The sequence below is a fragment of the Mirounga leonina genome, unplaced genomic scaffold, assembly GCF_011800145.1.
Source record: "Mirounga leonina isolate KUSES-001 unplaced genomic scaffold, KU_Mleo_1.0 Mir_175, whole genome shotgun sequence".
Lineage (NCBI taxonomy): Eukaryota > Metazoa > Chordata > Mammalia > Carnivora > Phocidae > Mirounga > Mirounga leonina.
The window spans coordinates 24,982,453-24,995,293 of NW_023270453.1; the positions used below are offsets into that span (position 1 = coordinate 24,982,453).

The 12,841-nt window shown below is 46.6% G+C and overlaps 1 protein-coding gene across 7 annotated transcripts in view; it reads right to left on the bottom strand.

Moving 5' to 3' along the window:
* The window catches only part of ANKS3 (ankyrin repeat and sterile alpha motif domain containing 3), a 30,443-nt gene that overhangs the window by 8,131 nt on the left and 9,471 nt on the right, over window positions 1-12,841 (bottom strand). For 6 of the 7 annotated variants that reach the window (XM_035022180.1, XM_035022179.1, XM_035022178.1 and 3 more), the window contains 2 exons: window positions 5,616-5,751; window positions 1,075-1,233 (listed from right to left, as the gene is read on the bottom strand). In XM_035022180.1, the coding sequence (XP_034878071.1) occupies window positions 1,075-1,233; window positions 5,616-5,751 (295 nt within the window). Of the gene's footprint in view, window positions 1-1,074; window positions 1,234-5,615; window positions 5,752-12,447; window positions 12,549-12,841 lie in introns of those variants that run through there. The other variant, XM_035022184.1, reaches the window with a different exon arrangement.

Here is a 12,841-nt window from a genome sequence, read left to right on the forward strand (position 1 = left end):
CCTGCTCAGCGGGGAGTCTGCTTCTCCCTCTGACCCTCCCAACCCTACCCCCTCTCATGCTCTCTCTCTCTCAGTCTCTCTCTCTCAAATAAATAAAATCTTTAAAAAAACAAAAAACATGTGTTGTACAGCAACACAAGTTAATAACCACCCCCCACCCTGGGTAAGACCCGTCTTCCTGTGTGTGCCCCCACCATACCTCAGGTGGGACAGGCAGCATGGACTCCTCACAAGAGAACCACCCAGCCAAATGCCCCGGAGCATGCTGTTCTCACCCAGCAGCAGCCTGACCACGGCTGGGGGCAGCTTCCCCACTGGCCCAGTCAGCCCACCCCTCTGTGGCTGATGGGAGAAGGTGGGCCTGGAGCTCCCAATCCAGCACTAAAACTCCTTCCAAGGGTCATGGGAGGCAATGGAGTAACTTATATATTCTTGACCGAAGCATGGTCTCCGCTGACTGGGAAAGTCGGTTTCTAAGTCCAGGGGTACTGGCTCCCGAGATGGGCCCATCCACCCACCTTGCTAGACCAGCAGGACTGGCCTGGCCACCGATGGGTGACAGACATCAAAGATGTAACTCACACTTAAGACTGGGCACTCGGTCAGGCCAGAGCGAGAGTGTCAGCGTCCCCTGCTTTCACCATGAGGCGTTGACAGTGGGAGAGTAAACTCACTTCTAGCCCACAAAGTATATGATCCGACAATTCTCCAATCTAGCACTTTGAGAAAAGAGAGCAACAGCCTGCCCAGAGACACATCCACCTCCAGCTGGTGAAGTGGGCAGAGACCAGACTTCAACATTTTCTCTGCACTAGCTGACCTACCACATGATAAATGAAATCCCAGCTTTGCTGTATTTCCACTGCTGGAGAGAAAATTCTATTTGTAACATAACCCATGGAAAGGAAAATTAAAGGATGAATCCAGAAGCTAGCCAGTGATCAATGTCTTTCTATCCCTGTAATCAATTCTGAGTCTGTGAGCTGCAGCCTCCCCCCAGGGCCCACATTTCAGAAGGCCGAGAACTGTTGGGGATGCACAGCCGAAGAGCCAGCAGGATTTGGGGGCACTCACCACAGCAAGGCCGCTGCATCTTGCCTCCAAGTCCGATGGCTGTGATCCTGGCCAAGGCTCGAGGCCCCTCATGGATGCTGAGGCCCTTCTTCCGACAGGGCCTCTGTCTCTGGGGAACAGGGCAGGATTCATCTGAAGAGCTTAGATCTTCAAATTTGTCTATGGGTCAAACACCAGAATTAAGACATTTTGTTCAGTGATGGACTAATTTAGTAACCCTCATAGTACGTGGGAATTGGTTTTCTCACATTAAGGAGATAAAAAACTGTTTCCCAGGACATCACTAGAAATGATGGGCCAGTCCACTGCTCAGAGGGGCCACGGGGAGATCTGGGGGAGAAAGCAAGCTTGCTAAGCATGAGTCTCAACTGAAAAAGTTCGTGATGATGGGGGTCTTAATTCTTATTCCGCTCTTTGGGTTCCAGAATTTTTTATAGCAATTATATATATTTAAAACCAGAAATAAATTTTGTTCCAAGTTGAGATGGTAAGTAAGATCCGTCTCTTCATAGACATACACAGTATCAGTCACAGCTTCTATCAACTGTCTATTCTCCACCTGCACGTCTTGGGAAACAAGGGGCACGTGCCAGGTGTGTGCCGGGTCTGGGGAAACACTCCCCATGCCACCCGTCACAGTTTAAGAGCTTGACGCAATCACAGCCCTTATCGTCCTATAGCTTTTCACAGTTTTCCTTATTTCATCATACCTAGAAGGCAACATTCATGACCATATTTGTATAAGGCTCCCATCTGATAAGACCTCATTCTTGGGCTGATACAGTGGGGCTCAGATGCTGAGGGAGCCCCTCATCCCACTGCCCCCTTGAGAGCTGGTGTCCATCACCAATGATCCCGGGCCCGGGAAGGGAGCCAGGCTGTGGACTGGTGTGAATGGAGAGCTCAGGTCAGTGCCTGCCTGCAAATGAGGGCGTTACTGAGGCAGGTTCCAAACCAGTGACCCCGGGCCGGTCACCTTCTCTTTTCCCCACTCAGCTCGCTCCCATGCGGTCCAGGATCTATGCCACCAGGAGGAGACTGTGGTCCCGCCCAGGCAGAAGATGGAGGAGTCATAAAGAATAAAAGGACAAGGGAAGAGGGGTAACCGAGGCAAAGGCAGCTCTGTGAATCTGAACCTCCCCGCACATCCTCTCAAACCTGACAAGTCAGCAAAGGCAACAGAGCCACATGAATCCCACCCCTTCCCCAGAAGTGGGACAACAGAGAGCACCCCAACAGCCCTGTTCCTCGCTCCTATGGAGAGAAGCCACGTCCATTTCTCTTCTCGCAGAGAGACTTCTTGCTCATGCACACCTAGTCTCCACAGAGAGCGAGCAGGTCTAGAAGAAAGCCACACCGGAGAGAGACAAGGGGACAGAAGTGCCGTGTTCCCAGAAAAAGTCCATCCTGTGGCAGAAAAATCGTCCTGGCGGAGGAAAGCACAGCCCCAGAGAAGCAACTTAAAAATGCACATGGGACATGACGGAGCAGAACAGCCCCACTCCTGGCAGACACCTTGTGGAAACTGAGCAGTGAATAGGAAAGCAAGTTGGGGAACTCCAGGATCTGGCAAGACAAAAACATAGCAAGGACACACAGGGCCTGGCCTCACTACATACACCCCCCCTCCAAAAACAAAAACAACCAAAAAAGGACCATCTAGCAAGGACTCCCCTGGAGACATTGGGGAGGGAGTCCTGAAGCAGGATGCTCACACCAGCCAGGCCTCTGAGCCCAGAAGCTCCAGCCCTCTCCACACACAGCTACTCCAGGGAGGACACAGGAACCGGGGGCAAAACACCGCAGCGAGTAAAGACGCCCCTCCCTCCGAACCACCACCACCAAAGAGGTAGAAGAAAGCTAACACGACACTCTGCACGGATACATCCTTAAACAAGTGTGGAGAGTGGAGAAAGCATCCTGGTTCAGAAATTCAAAACTGAGAACAGAAAGACACAGGCACACACTTGCAACGGTGAGAAAGGAAAATGGAACTCAGGAAAGAGGTAGAAAACAAAGGTCAACAGGGCACCTGGCTGGCTCAGTCAGTGGAGCAGGCAACTCTTGACCTTGGGGTTGTGAGTCCAAGCCCCATGCTGCGCGCAGAGATGACTTAAAAACAGAATCTTAAAAAAAAAAAAAAAAAAGGAAGGGGGGACGCCTGGGTGGCTCAGTTGTTAAGCATCTGCCTTCGGCTCAGGTCATGATCTCAGGGGTCCTGGGATCGAGCCCCGCGTTGGGCTCCCTGCTCGGCCGGGAGCCTGCTTCTCCCTCTCCCACTCCCCCTGCTTGTGTTCCCTCTCTCGCTGTGTCTCTTTCTGTCAAATAAATAAATAAAATCTTAAAAAAAAAAAAAAAGAATGCAAGTGATGACCTCTGAGAAGCTTGTAAACCGCTAAAACAAAACAAAACAAAATAAAGGTCAAATTTTTTAAAATGAAGACTCAGTCACGAGGTGCTCAAGGCAGAAGACATTTGAGTGGAAAAGCAGTACTGCGGGAAAGTGAGAAAACCACCAAAGACTGAACAAGAAAGGGGAGAGAGAGAGGATTGAGTCGGGAGGCAGGCGAGACTGAAACGATACAGGAAAATAACCACTGGAACTTCTTAGAAGGAGACAGAGAAACGGTTCTGCAGACCTCTGTGTGAGTTGAAGTTTGAAATCCTGCAGGAAAGGATTTCCTAGGAAAATGCAGTTTACCATACCTGGCCCCCATGAAACATGAGAAAGCATAAGCAGACCAGTTTCTATGGAAGAAACAGAAAAACGTACCACAAAGAAAGACCAAGTCCAGATGGTTTCACAGAATCCTGCCAAACCTTCAAAAATCACAGGGCATCCATGCTGTATAAATTGGTCCAGAGCACAAAAAAGGAAGGAAGACTCAAATTCTCTGAGATACACTGATGTCTACACCCGATAAAACAGAATCAAAGACCAGTATCATTTATAAATGAATAGCCATACAGAAACACTAAATAAAAAACTGGCAAACACAATCCAACATCACATTAAGAAAATACACCACATCGGATTTATACCAACAACATAAAGTTGGTTCATTATTAGGAAATTCACTAATATACTCTATTAGTAGATCTAAAGAGAAAATTAACAGTTTTCTTCGTAGATGCTGAAAAAGCCTTTGACAAAATTCTACACTTATTCCTGTAAAAAACAGTCAGGAATACAGAAAATGCCAGATACTTTCTTAACATGAGAGAAGACATGTACACCTTACCCTTAAAGCCAGCATCTCACCTAAGGTGGCATTTCCACTAAGGTTAGGATGAGGTGCATGCCCACTGTCCCCAACACATTCAACCCCTTACGAGAAGTATTACCCAGTGCAACTAAATGAAAGAAATCAGAGGTACACAAGTCAGAGAGAAGCAGTAAATCTATCTCTATGGGCAGCCTGTCTGGTAGCATACATGGAAAACCCTGGAAAATCAATAAATTCAAGCAATGAAAGAATTCAGTAGAGCAGCAGAATATAAAACTGGCAAGCAGAGGCGCCTGGGGGGCTCAGTCAGTTAAGTGTCTGCCTTCAGCTCAGGTCATGATCCCAGAGTCTTGGGATCGAGCCCCGCATCGGGCTCCCTGCTCCGCGGGAAGCCTGCTTCTCCCTCTCCCCCTCCCCCTGCTTGTGCTCCTGCTCTCGCTCTCTCTCTGTCAAATAAATAAAATAAATAAAATAAAATAAAACTGGCAAGCAGACGCCAACAGCCTTCACACTCAGACAATAGGCAGAGGACGTGAAGGCAGTGAAACTCCATGCAACAAAGACAGACACTTAGGAAGAAAAAAAAGTTATATGCACAATGTCTAGGAGGAAAAATCTTAAACTCTCCTGTAGACACAAAAGTACACCTGAACAAAAGACGTCCCTTGTTACAGAGGATGACTCAAAAGCATAAAGGGGTAGTTGGCTTACAAATCTGCCAGTCTCAATAACACGGTTTCCAAGCAGCTAGACAAGTTGATGTTCAAGTTTACACAGAAAAATACACGAGCAATACTAGGGAACACTGAACAGGGAAAGCTGCAGGGGGACTGGCCGACCAGACAGTCCAACGTACTACAAAAAGCCTCTGCAAGCTGTCAACAGTGTGGGTCTGGTGTGTGGACAGACAGACCCGGGGAACAGAATAGCAAGTCCAGAAACAGACCTGGGCACAGATGGAAATTCGGAATACATGACAAAGACAACCTCTCAGATCACTAGGTCAAAGATGGACTGTTAAATAGTTTAATGAAGCCAGGACAATGGGGAAGCCATCTGAGAACACCACACCTCACGCCACGCATGACAATAAAGTACAAAGGATCAAAGATGTAAACATAAAAAATGAAACCATGTAAGTACCAGAAGAAAATGGGCGAATTCTTGTACAACCAGGAAACAGGGAAAGATCTTCTGTGACCCCAAATCTAAAAGCAATAAAAGACTGATGAATGGGAGCCACACCTCAGCGGGGCCGGTGGGAGCTGGCAGCAGGGCCCCAGCAGAGGACCCCAGCGGCACAGGAGCAGGTACCTGGGCTCCGGTAGAGGTTCTTGGGCAGAGAAGGCGAGTGAGCGTCTATCAACCCCACGATCTTCATGTGTCCATACTGCTTGGCCAGCATCCGCGCTGTGGCTCCACTGTGGTCTCTTGTGTCCACTCTGACTCCCTGTGGAAGTTCATGGAAGTTCAGGAGCTGGGCACTTCCCCTGTAAGGCACTCTTGTTCCCTTGCGTGGGCTCTAGACCCCAGCTAAGACGTGCACGGGCGTCTCACAGCGCCCCGGGCCCTCCGCAACCCCACATCTGCGCCAGAAAGGAGGGAGGGCCTGTAAGGGCCCTCATTGTAAGGGGGGCACTGGGGAGGGGCTCGGTGGCAGCCACCCAGCCACCAGGTGGCTGCAGCAGCTCTCGGGCCCCACGCCCCGCAGGCAGGTCCTTCTGGGATCGGCAGTCATGGGCTCCAGCTGGGGAAGGGCACACTGCAGGCCGCTGGGGCCACAGCCCAACCTTGACCCTTCCCACCTGGGCAGGCCCGCCTCATTTCTCTCCACCAGAGAAAACTGGAGACAACAGATGCACCCTTTAAAAATCATAACCACCACCAGAGCACCATCCTTCTGAAGATGAGTCTGGTCATTTTTACCCAAAGCCCTAAAATGTACCTATAGTCTTCTGCACAGTTAACTCCACTTCTGTGACTCTCTCCTAAGGAAATAACCCCAAGTAACAGAGAAAGCTTTCGTGACGCAGGTGTTCAGTAGAATGCATCTGCAATAACGAAAACCTGGAGACCTTGTGAATGCGGGCGGAGGCAGCCATGTTATTACCTTAAATGCTAGTGCTTACAAGAAATCGGTAGAACCAACTTTTTGAAAGGACCATGATACGTCTTTATGATATCCAAGGTATAAAGTGTCCTTATGAGGAAGAGAAGATGACACGGACACGTGGGGGAAATGGCATGAGAAGACAGAAGCAGAGATTGGAGGGATGCATCTAGAAGCCAGAAACACCAGGAGCCAACGGGAGCTCAAAGCCAAATGCAAGCATTCCTCCCAAAGCCTCTGGAGGTACTGTGGCCCCGCTGATGACTTGGTTCTGGAATTCTGGTTGTCCAGAACTGTGAGAAAATAAATTTCTGTGTTTTAAGCCCACCAACTTTATGGTAAATTGTTAAAAGCAAGAAACTAATGCACCCATTTCTGCGTGAATGGTTATTCAAATTAAAGCGCATCGCTACTATCAAGTACTGGGTCAGGAAGAATGAGGCAGGTTTCTCTGTACTCATGTGAAAATAAGTTTGTGATATTTTGCTAACATTTAAAAACACTGCAGAAGTAGATGGATCCCATTTATGTAGCAGGATTCCATTCATGTAGAAATCTATTCACAGCTGTTAACACTCTGGGGGGAGGAGGCGATGTAAGAAAACTTAGAGGTTTGTTTTTTTTTTTTTTTTTTAGATTTTATTTATTTGAGACAGAGAGAATGAGAGACAGAGAGCATGAGAGGGGGGAGGGTCAGAGGGAGAAGCAGACTCCCCGCCGAGCAGGGAGCCCGATGCAGGACTCGATCCAGGGACTCCAGGATCATGACCTGAGCCGAAGGCAGTCGCTTAACCAACTGAGCCACCCAGGCGCCCGAAAACTTAGAGGTTTTTTAATGCTTATTTCTAAATTTTTGATTAGTTAGCCTCTAAATGTTATTGTTTGGCTTTGTTTAAGCCTGCAGGTTATACTACTTTCATACATGTTTTTAAATCATGAAAACAACATGCACTGTACAGGCCTCAGACACTGCAGGCTCAGCTCCAGACCCCCCACAATAAAGTATCGCAATAACACAGGCCAAAGGAAGTTTTGTGGTTTGCCAGTGCATATAAAAGTTATATTTACACTATACCATGGTCTATTAATCTGCCACAGCATTATGTCTAAGAAAACAATGTATATACTTTAAAGAAATAAAATACTTTATGGGGGCACCTGGCTGGCTCAGTCAGTAGAGCATGAACTCAGGGTCATGAGTTCAAGCCCCATGTTCAGAGTAGAGCTTACTTGAAAAAGATAAACTTTATTGCTAAAAAGTGCTACCATCTGACTTTTCAGCAAGTCATAATCACTGATCAAGATCACCATAACAAATATGACAATAGAGGCGCCTGGGTGGCTCAGTGGGTTAAGCTCGTGCCTTGGCTCAGGTCGCGATCCCCCTGGGATCGAGATGCATTGGGCTCTCTGCTAGGCAGGGAGTCTGCTTCTGCATCTCCCTTTCCCTCTGCCCTTCCCCCTGTTCATGTGCTCTCTCTGCCCTCTTTCCCAAATGAATAAATAAAATCTTAAAAAAAAAAAGACAATAATGAAAAAGTTTGAACTATTGCAAGAATTACCAGAATGTGACACAGAGACACAAAGTGAGTGAATGCTGTTGGAAAAATGGCACCCATAGACTTGCTTGATACAAGGTCTCCACAAACCTTCCATCTGTAAAAAACGCAGTATCTGTGAAATGCAATAAAGTGAAGCACAATAAAATGAGTGTGCCTGTACACATTCATAAGTTATAGGAATAATTTCCCTATAATATCACTACTATTGAGGATTTAAGAGAAGTTTTATATTTTAAAATATTTTTCAGAGTTTACTTGATACACTTTTACAAGTTCATGGAAAGGCACAAGCAAGTTATTAAATCATTAAGAAGCTCTTTAAAAAGGGGCACCTGGGTGGCTTAGTCGTTAAGCATCTGCCTTTGGCTCAGGTCATGATCCCAGGGTCCTAGGATCGAGCCCTGCATCGGGCTCCCTGCTCAGTGGAGGGACTGCTTCTCCCTCTCCCACTCCCCCTGATTGTGTTCCCTCTCCTGCTGTCTCGCTCTGTCAAATAAATAAAATCATTAAAAAGAAAGAAAACCTGTGACAGTCTTGGTTGAGCCTAGTATAGAAGGTGATTATCACACGTCCTCTGGTAGGAAAAAACTGCATCTTTACAAGCCCTTAACTGAGCTTTACTTTCTATAATCCCCCACTTCCAAGAGCTCTGGTTAGAAATCAGCTCTGAAACCTTCAGCCTTCAAAGATCCCTTCTAGAGGGGTCTGGAAGGGGAAAGTGAAGGCAATCAAAAGGCACAAACTTCTGGCTATAAGATACAACACGACGACCGCAGCAAGCACGGCCATATGATAAAGACGGAAGCTGTTCGGAGAGTAAATCCGGAGTTCCAGCCACAAGGAAACAATGTCTCTCTGTGCCTGTATCTCCATGAGACAATGGACACTCACCAGACGGGGTGTGGTCATCACTTCACAACACGCCTAAGTGACAGCAGTGCGCTGCTTACCCTCAGCCTCTACAGGGAGGTCTGCATTTACAGCTCGGTAAAAACGGGCGGGGGTGGGGAAAAAAACACCATCTTTACTGTATGGTTTTAACTATCATGTTTTTTTTTTTAAAGATTTTTATTTATTTATTTGAGACAGAGAGAATGAGAGAGACATAGAGCACATGAGAGGGGGGAGGGTCAGAGGGAGAAGCAGGCTCCCTGCCAAGCAGGGAGCCCGACGCGGGACTCGATCCAGGGACTCCAGGATCATGACCTGAGCCGAAGGCAGTCGCTTAACCAACTGAGCCACCCAGGCGCCCCTAACTATCATGTTTTTAAGCCCAGAAGTCTTCAACCTCAGATTACAGTTAAAGGGGGAAAAAGCAGTAATACTATTCCTTAGTGAGTAAATGAGGAAGAAAATAGAACCAAGAACAAGGTCCCTGAGGTGAGGGAAGAAAATACTAGAATTTTTGTTTATTCATCCTTTACATTTTGGGGGGTTTTCTTCCTATTTTATAATGTACATAACATATTCCTAGAGATGTACATGATCAAAACTCATTCTGACAGGAAAGCATGATCAAAGCTTTGGAGACTGTGGCCCAAGAGGATAGCCAGCACACTTGTCACGTGGAGGCCAGGCCATCAGCTCAGCTCTCCCCTAAGAGGCCTAATCACGCCCAGATCATCCTACCCCACCAAGAGGAAGGGAATGGGGTGCAAGGGAGGCAGCTACAGCCCTCTCCTGCCCTTGCAGAGCACAGGGAGCCCAGCCTCCTATAGCCCCCCATCTCCAGAAATGGGGCCTGGCTCTGGAGGGCCAGCTCGGGAGACCGGTGGGCCCAGCCCTCTGGCTCCCTCAGGTCTAACCCTGACTGAGAGGAGGAAATCTGCAGGAAATGAGGAGCAGAGGAGAAGCCATGCAGGGTTAGCCACACGGATTCCCCAGTAATGAAAGGACGTGGCCCATTAGCCACATGCTCCCAGCCATGCCCGCCAGCCCCCCACCCCTGCCCCCCAACGCCAAAGCAATCATGGCGAACTGCCCAACATCTTCTACTCCTGATTAGTACTATGGGGAGATCTCATAGTTGATTTCCTGAATTTGATCACTGTATGTGATCATGAAGACAAAACTGTTTTCAGGAAATACATACTAAATAAAGTATTTAGGAAGAAAAAGGCATTACATTATGTCAGCAACTTGCTATCCAGTGGTCCCAAAAAGACAGTATGTATATAAAGAGAGACTAATAAAGAAAACGAGATGAAATGTTAATAATAATAAATGTTAATACTGGGCAATCTAGTGAAGATACACAAATTCTTTGTATTATTTTGACATTTCTTTAAGTCTGAAATCATTTCAGAATTTTAAAATTTTTCTTTTTTTTTTTTTTTTAAGATTTTATTTATTTATCTGAGAGAGAATGGGAGACAGAAAGCATGAGAGGGGGAGGATCAGAGGGAGAAGCAGACTCCCCGCCGAGCAGGTAGCCCGATGCGGGACTCGATCCCGGGACTCCAGGATCATGACCTGAGCCGAAGGCAGTTGCTTAACCAACTGAGCCACCCAGGCGCCCTCAGAATTTTAAAATTTTAAAAATTTTCCAAAAGAAATCCAATATAATTTGTTTCCCCTAAATACAAGTTGCCCACAACACATAATCTCATTCCCAGCTGGGGAGTAAAGGTACCAAATGAGGGCATAATCTGCATGGTAGATAAAATCTCTGATTTTCCAGTATGTTTTCCAGTGTGAATATCTCTCATGACTTCTAGTTCTACCTAATTTAAAATGAAATTCTAGGGCGCCTGGGTGGCTCAGTCAGTTAAGTGTCTGCCTTCAGCTCAGGTCATGATCCCAGTGTTCCGGGATCAAGTCCCGCATTGGGCTCCCTGCTCAGCCAGGAGTCTGCTTCTCCCTCTCCCTCTCTTTCCTGCTCATTCTCTCTCTCAAATAAATAAATAAATCTTAAAAAAAAAACTTCAAAAAATATATAAATAAATAAAATCAAATTCTAGGGGCGCCTGGCGGGGTTCAGTCGGTTAAGCATATGACTCTTGATTTCGGCTCAGGTCATGATCTCAGGGTCATGAGACTGAGCCCCAAGTCAGGCTCTGCCCTCAGCGAAATCTACTTGAGATTCTCCCTCTCCCTCTGCCCCTCGCACCCATGCTCTCTCTCTTAAAATAAACAAATCTTTAAAAAATTACATAGTAGGGCACCTGGGTGGCTCAGTTGGTTAAGTAGACTGCCTTCAGCTCAGGTCATGATCCTGGAGTCCAGGGATCGAGTCCCGCATCGGGCTCCCTGCTCAGCAAGGAGTCTGCTTCTCCCTCTGACCCTCCCCCTCTCATGTGCTCTCTCTCTCATTCTCTCTCTCAAATAAATAAATAAAATCTTTAAAAAAAAAAAATACATAGTAGGGCACGTGATGTCATGAGCACTGGGTGTTATATACAACTGATAAATTACTGAACACTACATATGAAACTAATGATGTACTATATGTTGGCTAATTGAATTTAAATAAAAAATTTTTAAATAAATAAATACATAAAATAAAATTCTAAACTCAGAAGCAGAGGTTATGATTTTTACAGGTTTGAGCTCTTACCCATCTGTTCTTGACCCTATGTTAGGTCTTAAGGGTGCCTAGTCCATGTAAGTGGTCAATTAATTGTAAACACCACTGCACTCGGACCAGCCTAGTCCATGTAAGTGGAATTACTGCAAAGAATAATTATTTGCAGCAAAGAAGCCCAAATGGCTGACAAATATATGAAAAGATGCTCAGCCTCACCAGAAATCAGGAAAAGGTAAAAATCAATAGGAGACAGCTCATCTGATACCAGGTACCAAGTGTTACTGAGGGTGTGGAGAAGAGAGCTATAAAATACTATCAGAATGTCAATCAGGATGACTATGGAGGAAAGTTAATACTCTCCAGTCAAGATCCACCCTACCCTACACACCAAAAATTCTACTTTGAAGAATACATCCTGATTTCTTTAAAATCCATTCCCACATGCTCGAGAAGACAGGTAAAAAATGGGAACCACAGCCCTGTCAGGAATAGCAAAGTAGACACAAGTGAAATGTCCACTAAAAGACGAATGGATAAACGTAAAATACTCATACATTCAATACATAGAGAGCTGTCAAAACGAGTGAACTACGCCCCAATGCACCAGCACTCTGTTGAATGACGCATACAGTCTGACACGTATTTACATAAATCTTTAAAATATATCAAACAACCTGTGCCTTCCTTAAGGACACACAGTGCATGGCACAAGCATAAAACCAGGAGCAGGAAGCTGAAGATCAGCATCTGTTTAGGGGTCACTCTGGGGTCATGTGGGTTGTATTACTATCATCCTCCGTACTTTTCTGTATGTTGAAAGTACTTCAAATTTAAGATTCATAATTCTTGCTGCTGTGGAAAGAGTGTAAGTTGGTACAATTTCCTCTTCAGGTGGCAAGTGGGCAACCCTATGTTAAGACTGTACTCACATTCCATGCAAAATTCTACCTTCGGTACTGAACCAGACAGACGTGGTCACACGCGTGTGCAGAGACGTATGTGCGGAGTCTCCACAGCACTCTGTGTGACAGCCAGAGGCTGGCAACGACTCACTTCCAACGACTCTGATTCATCCCTACAAGGAAATGCTGTGCCGCCATGAAGAAAAGAGAGAGAAGAGATTAACATACACTAATACAGAACAATCTCCGAGAGAGAGAGAGAAAGAGGGAGGGAGGGAGGGAGGGCAGGAGGAAGGAAGGAAGGAAGGAAGGAAGGAAGGAGGAAGGAAGGGAGGAGGAAGGAGGGAAGGAGGAAGGAAGGAAGGAAGGAAGGAAGGAAGGAAGGAGGGGAGGAAGGAAGGAAGGAGGGGAGGAAAGAGCTGAGGAGCAGCCGTGGGGAG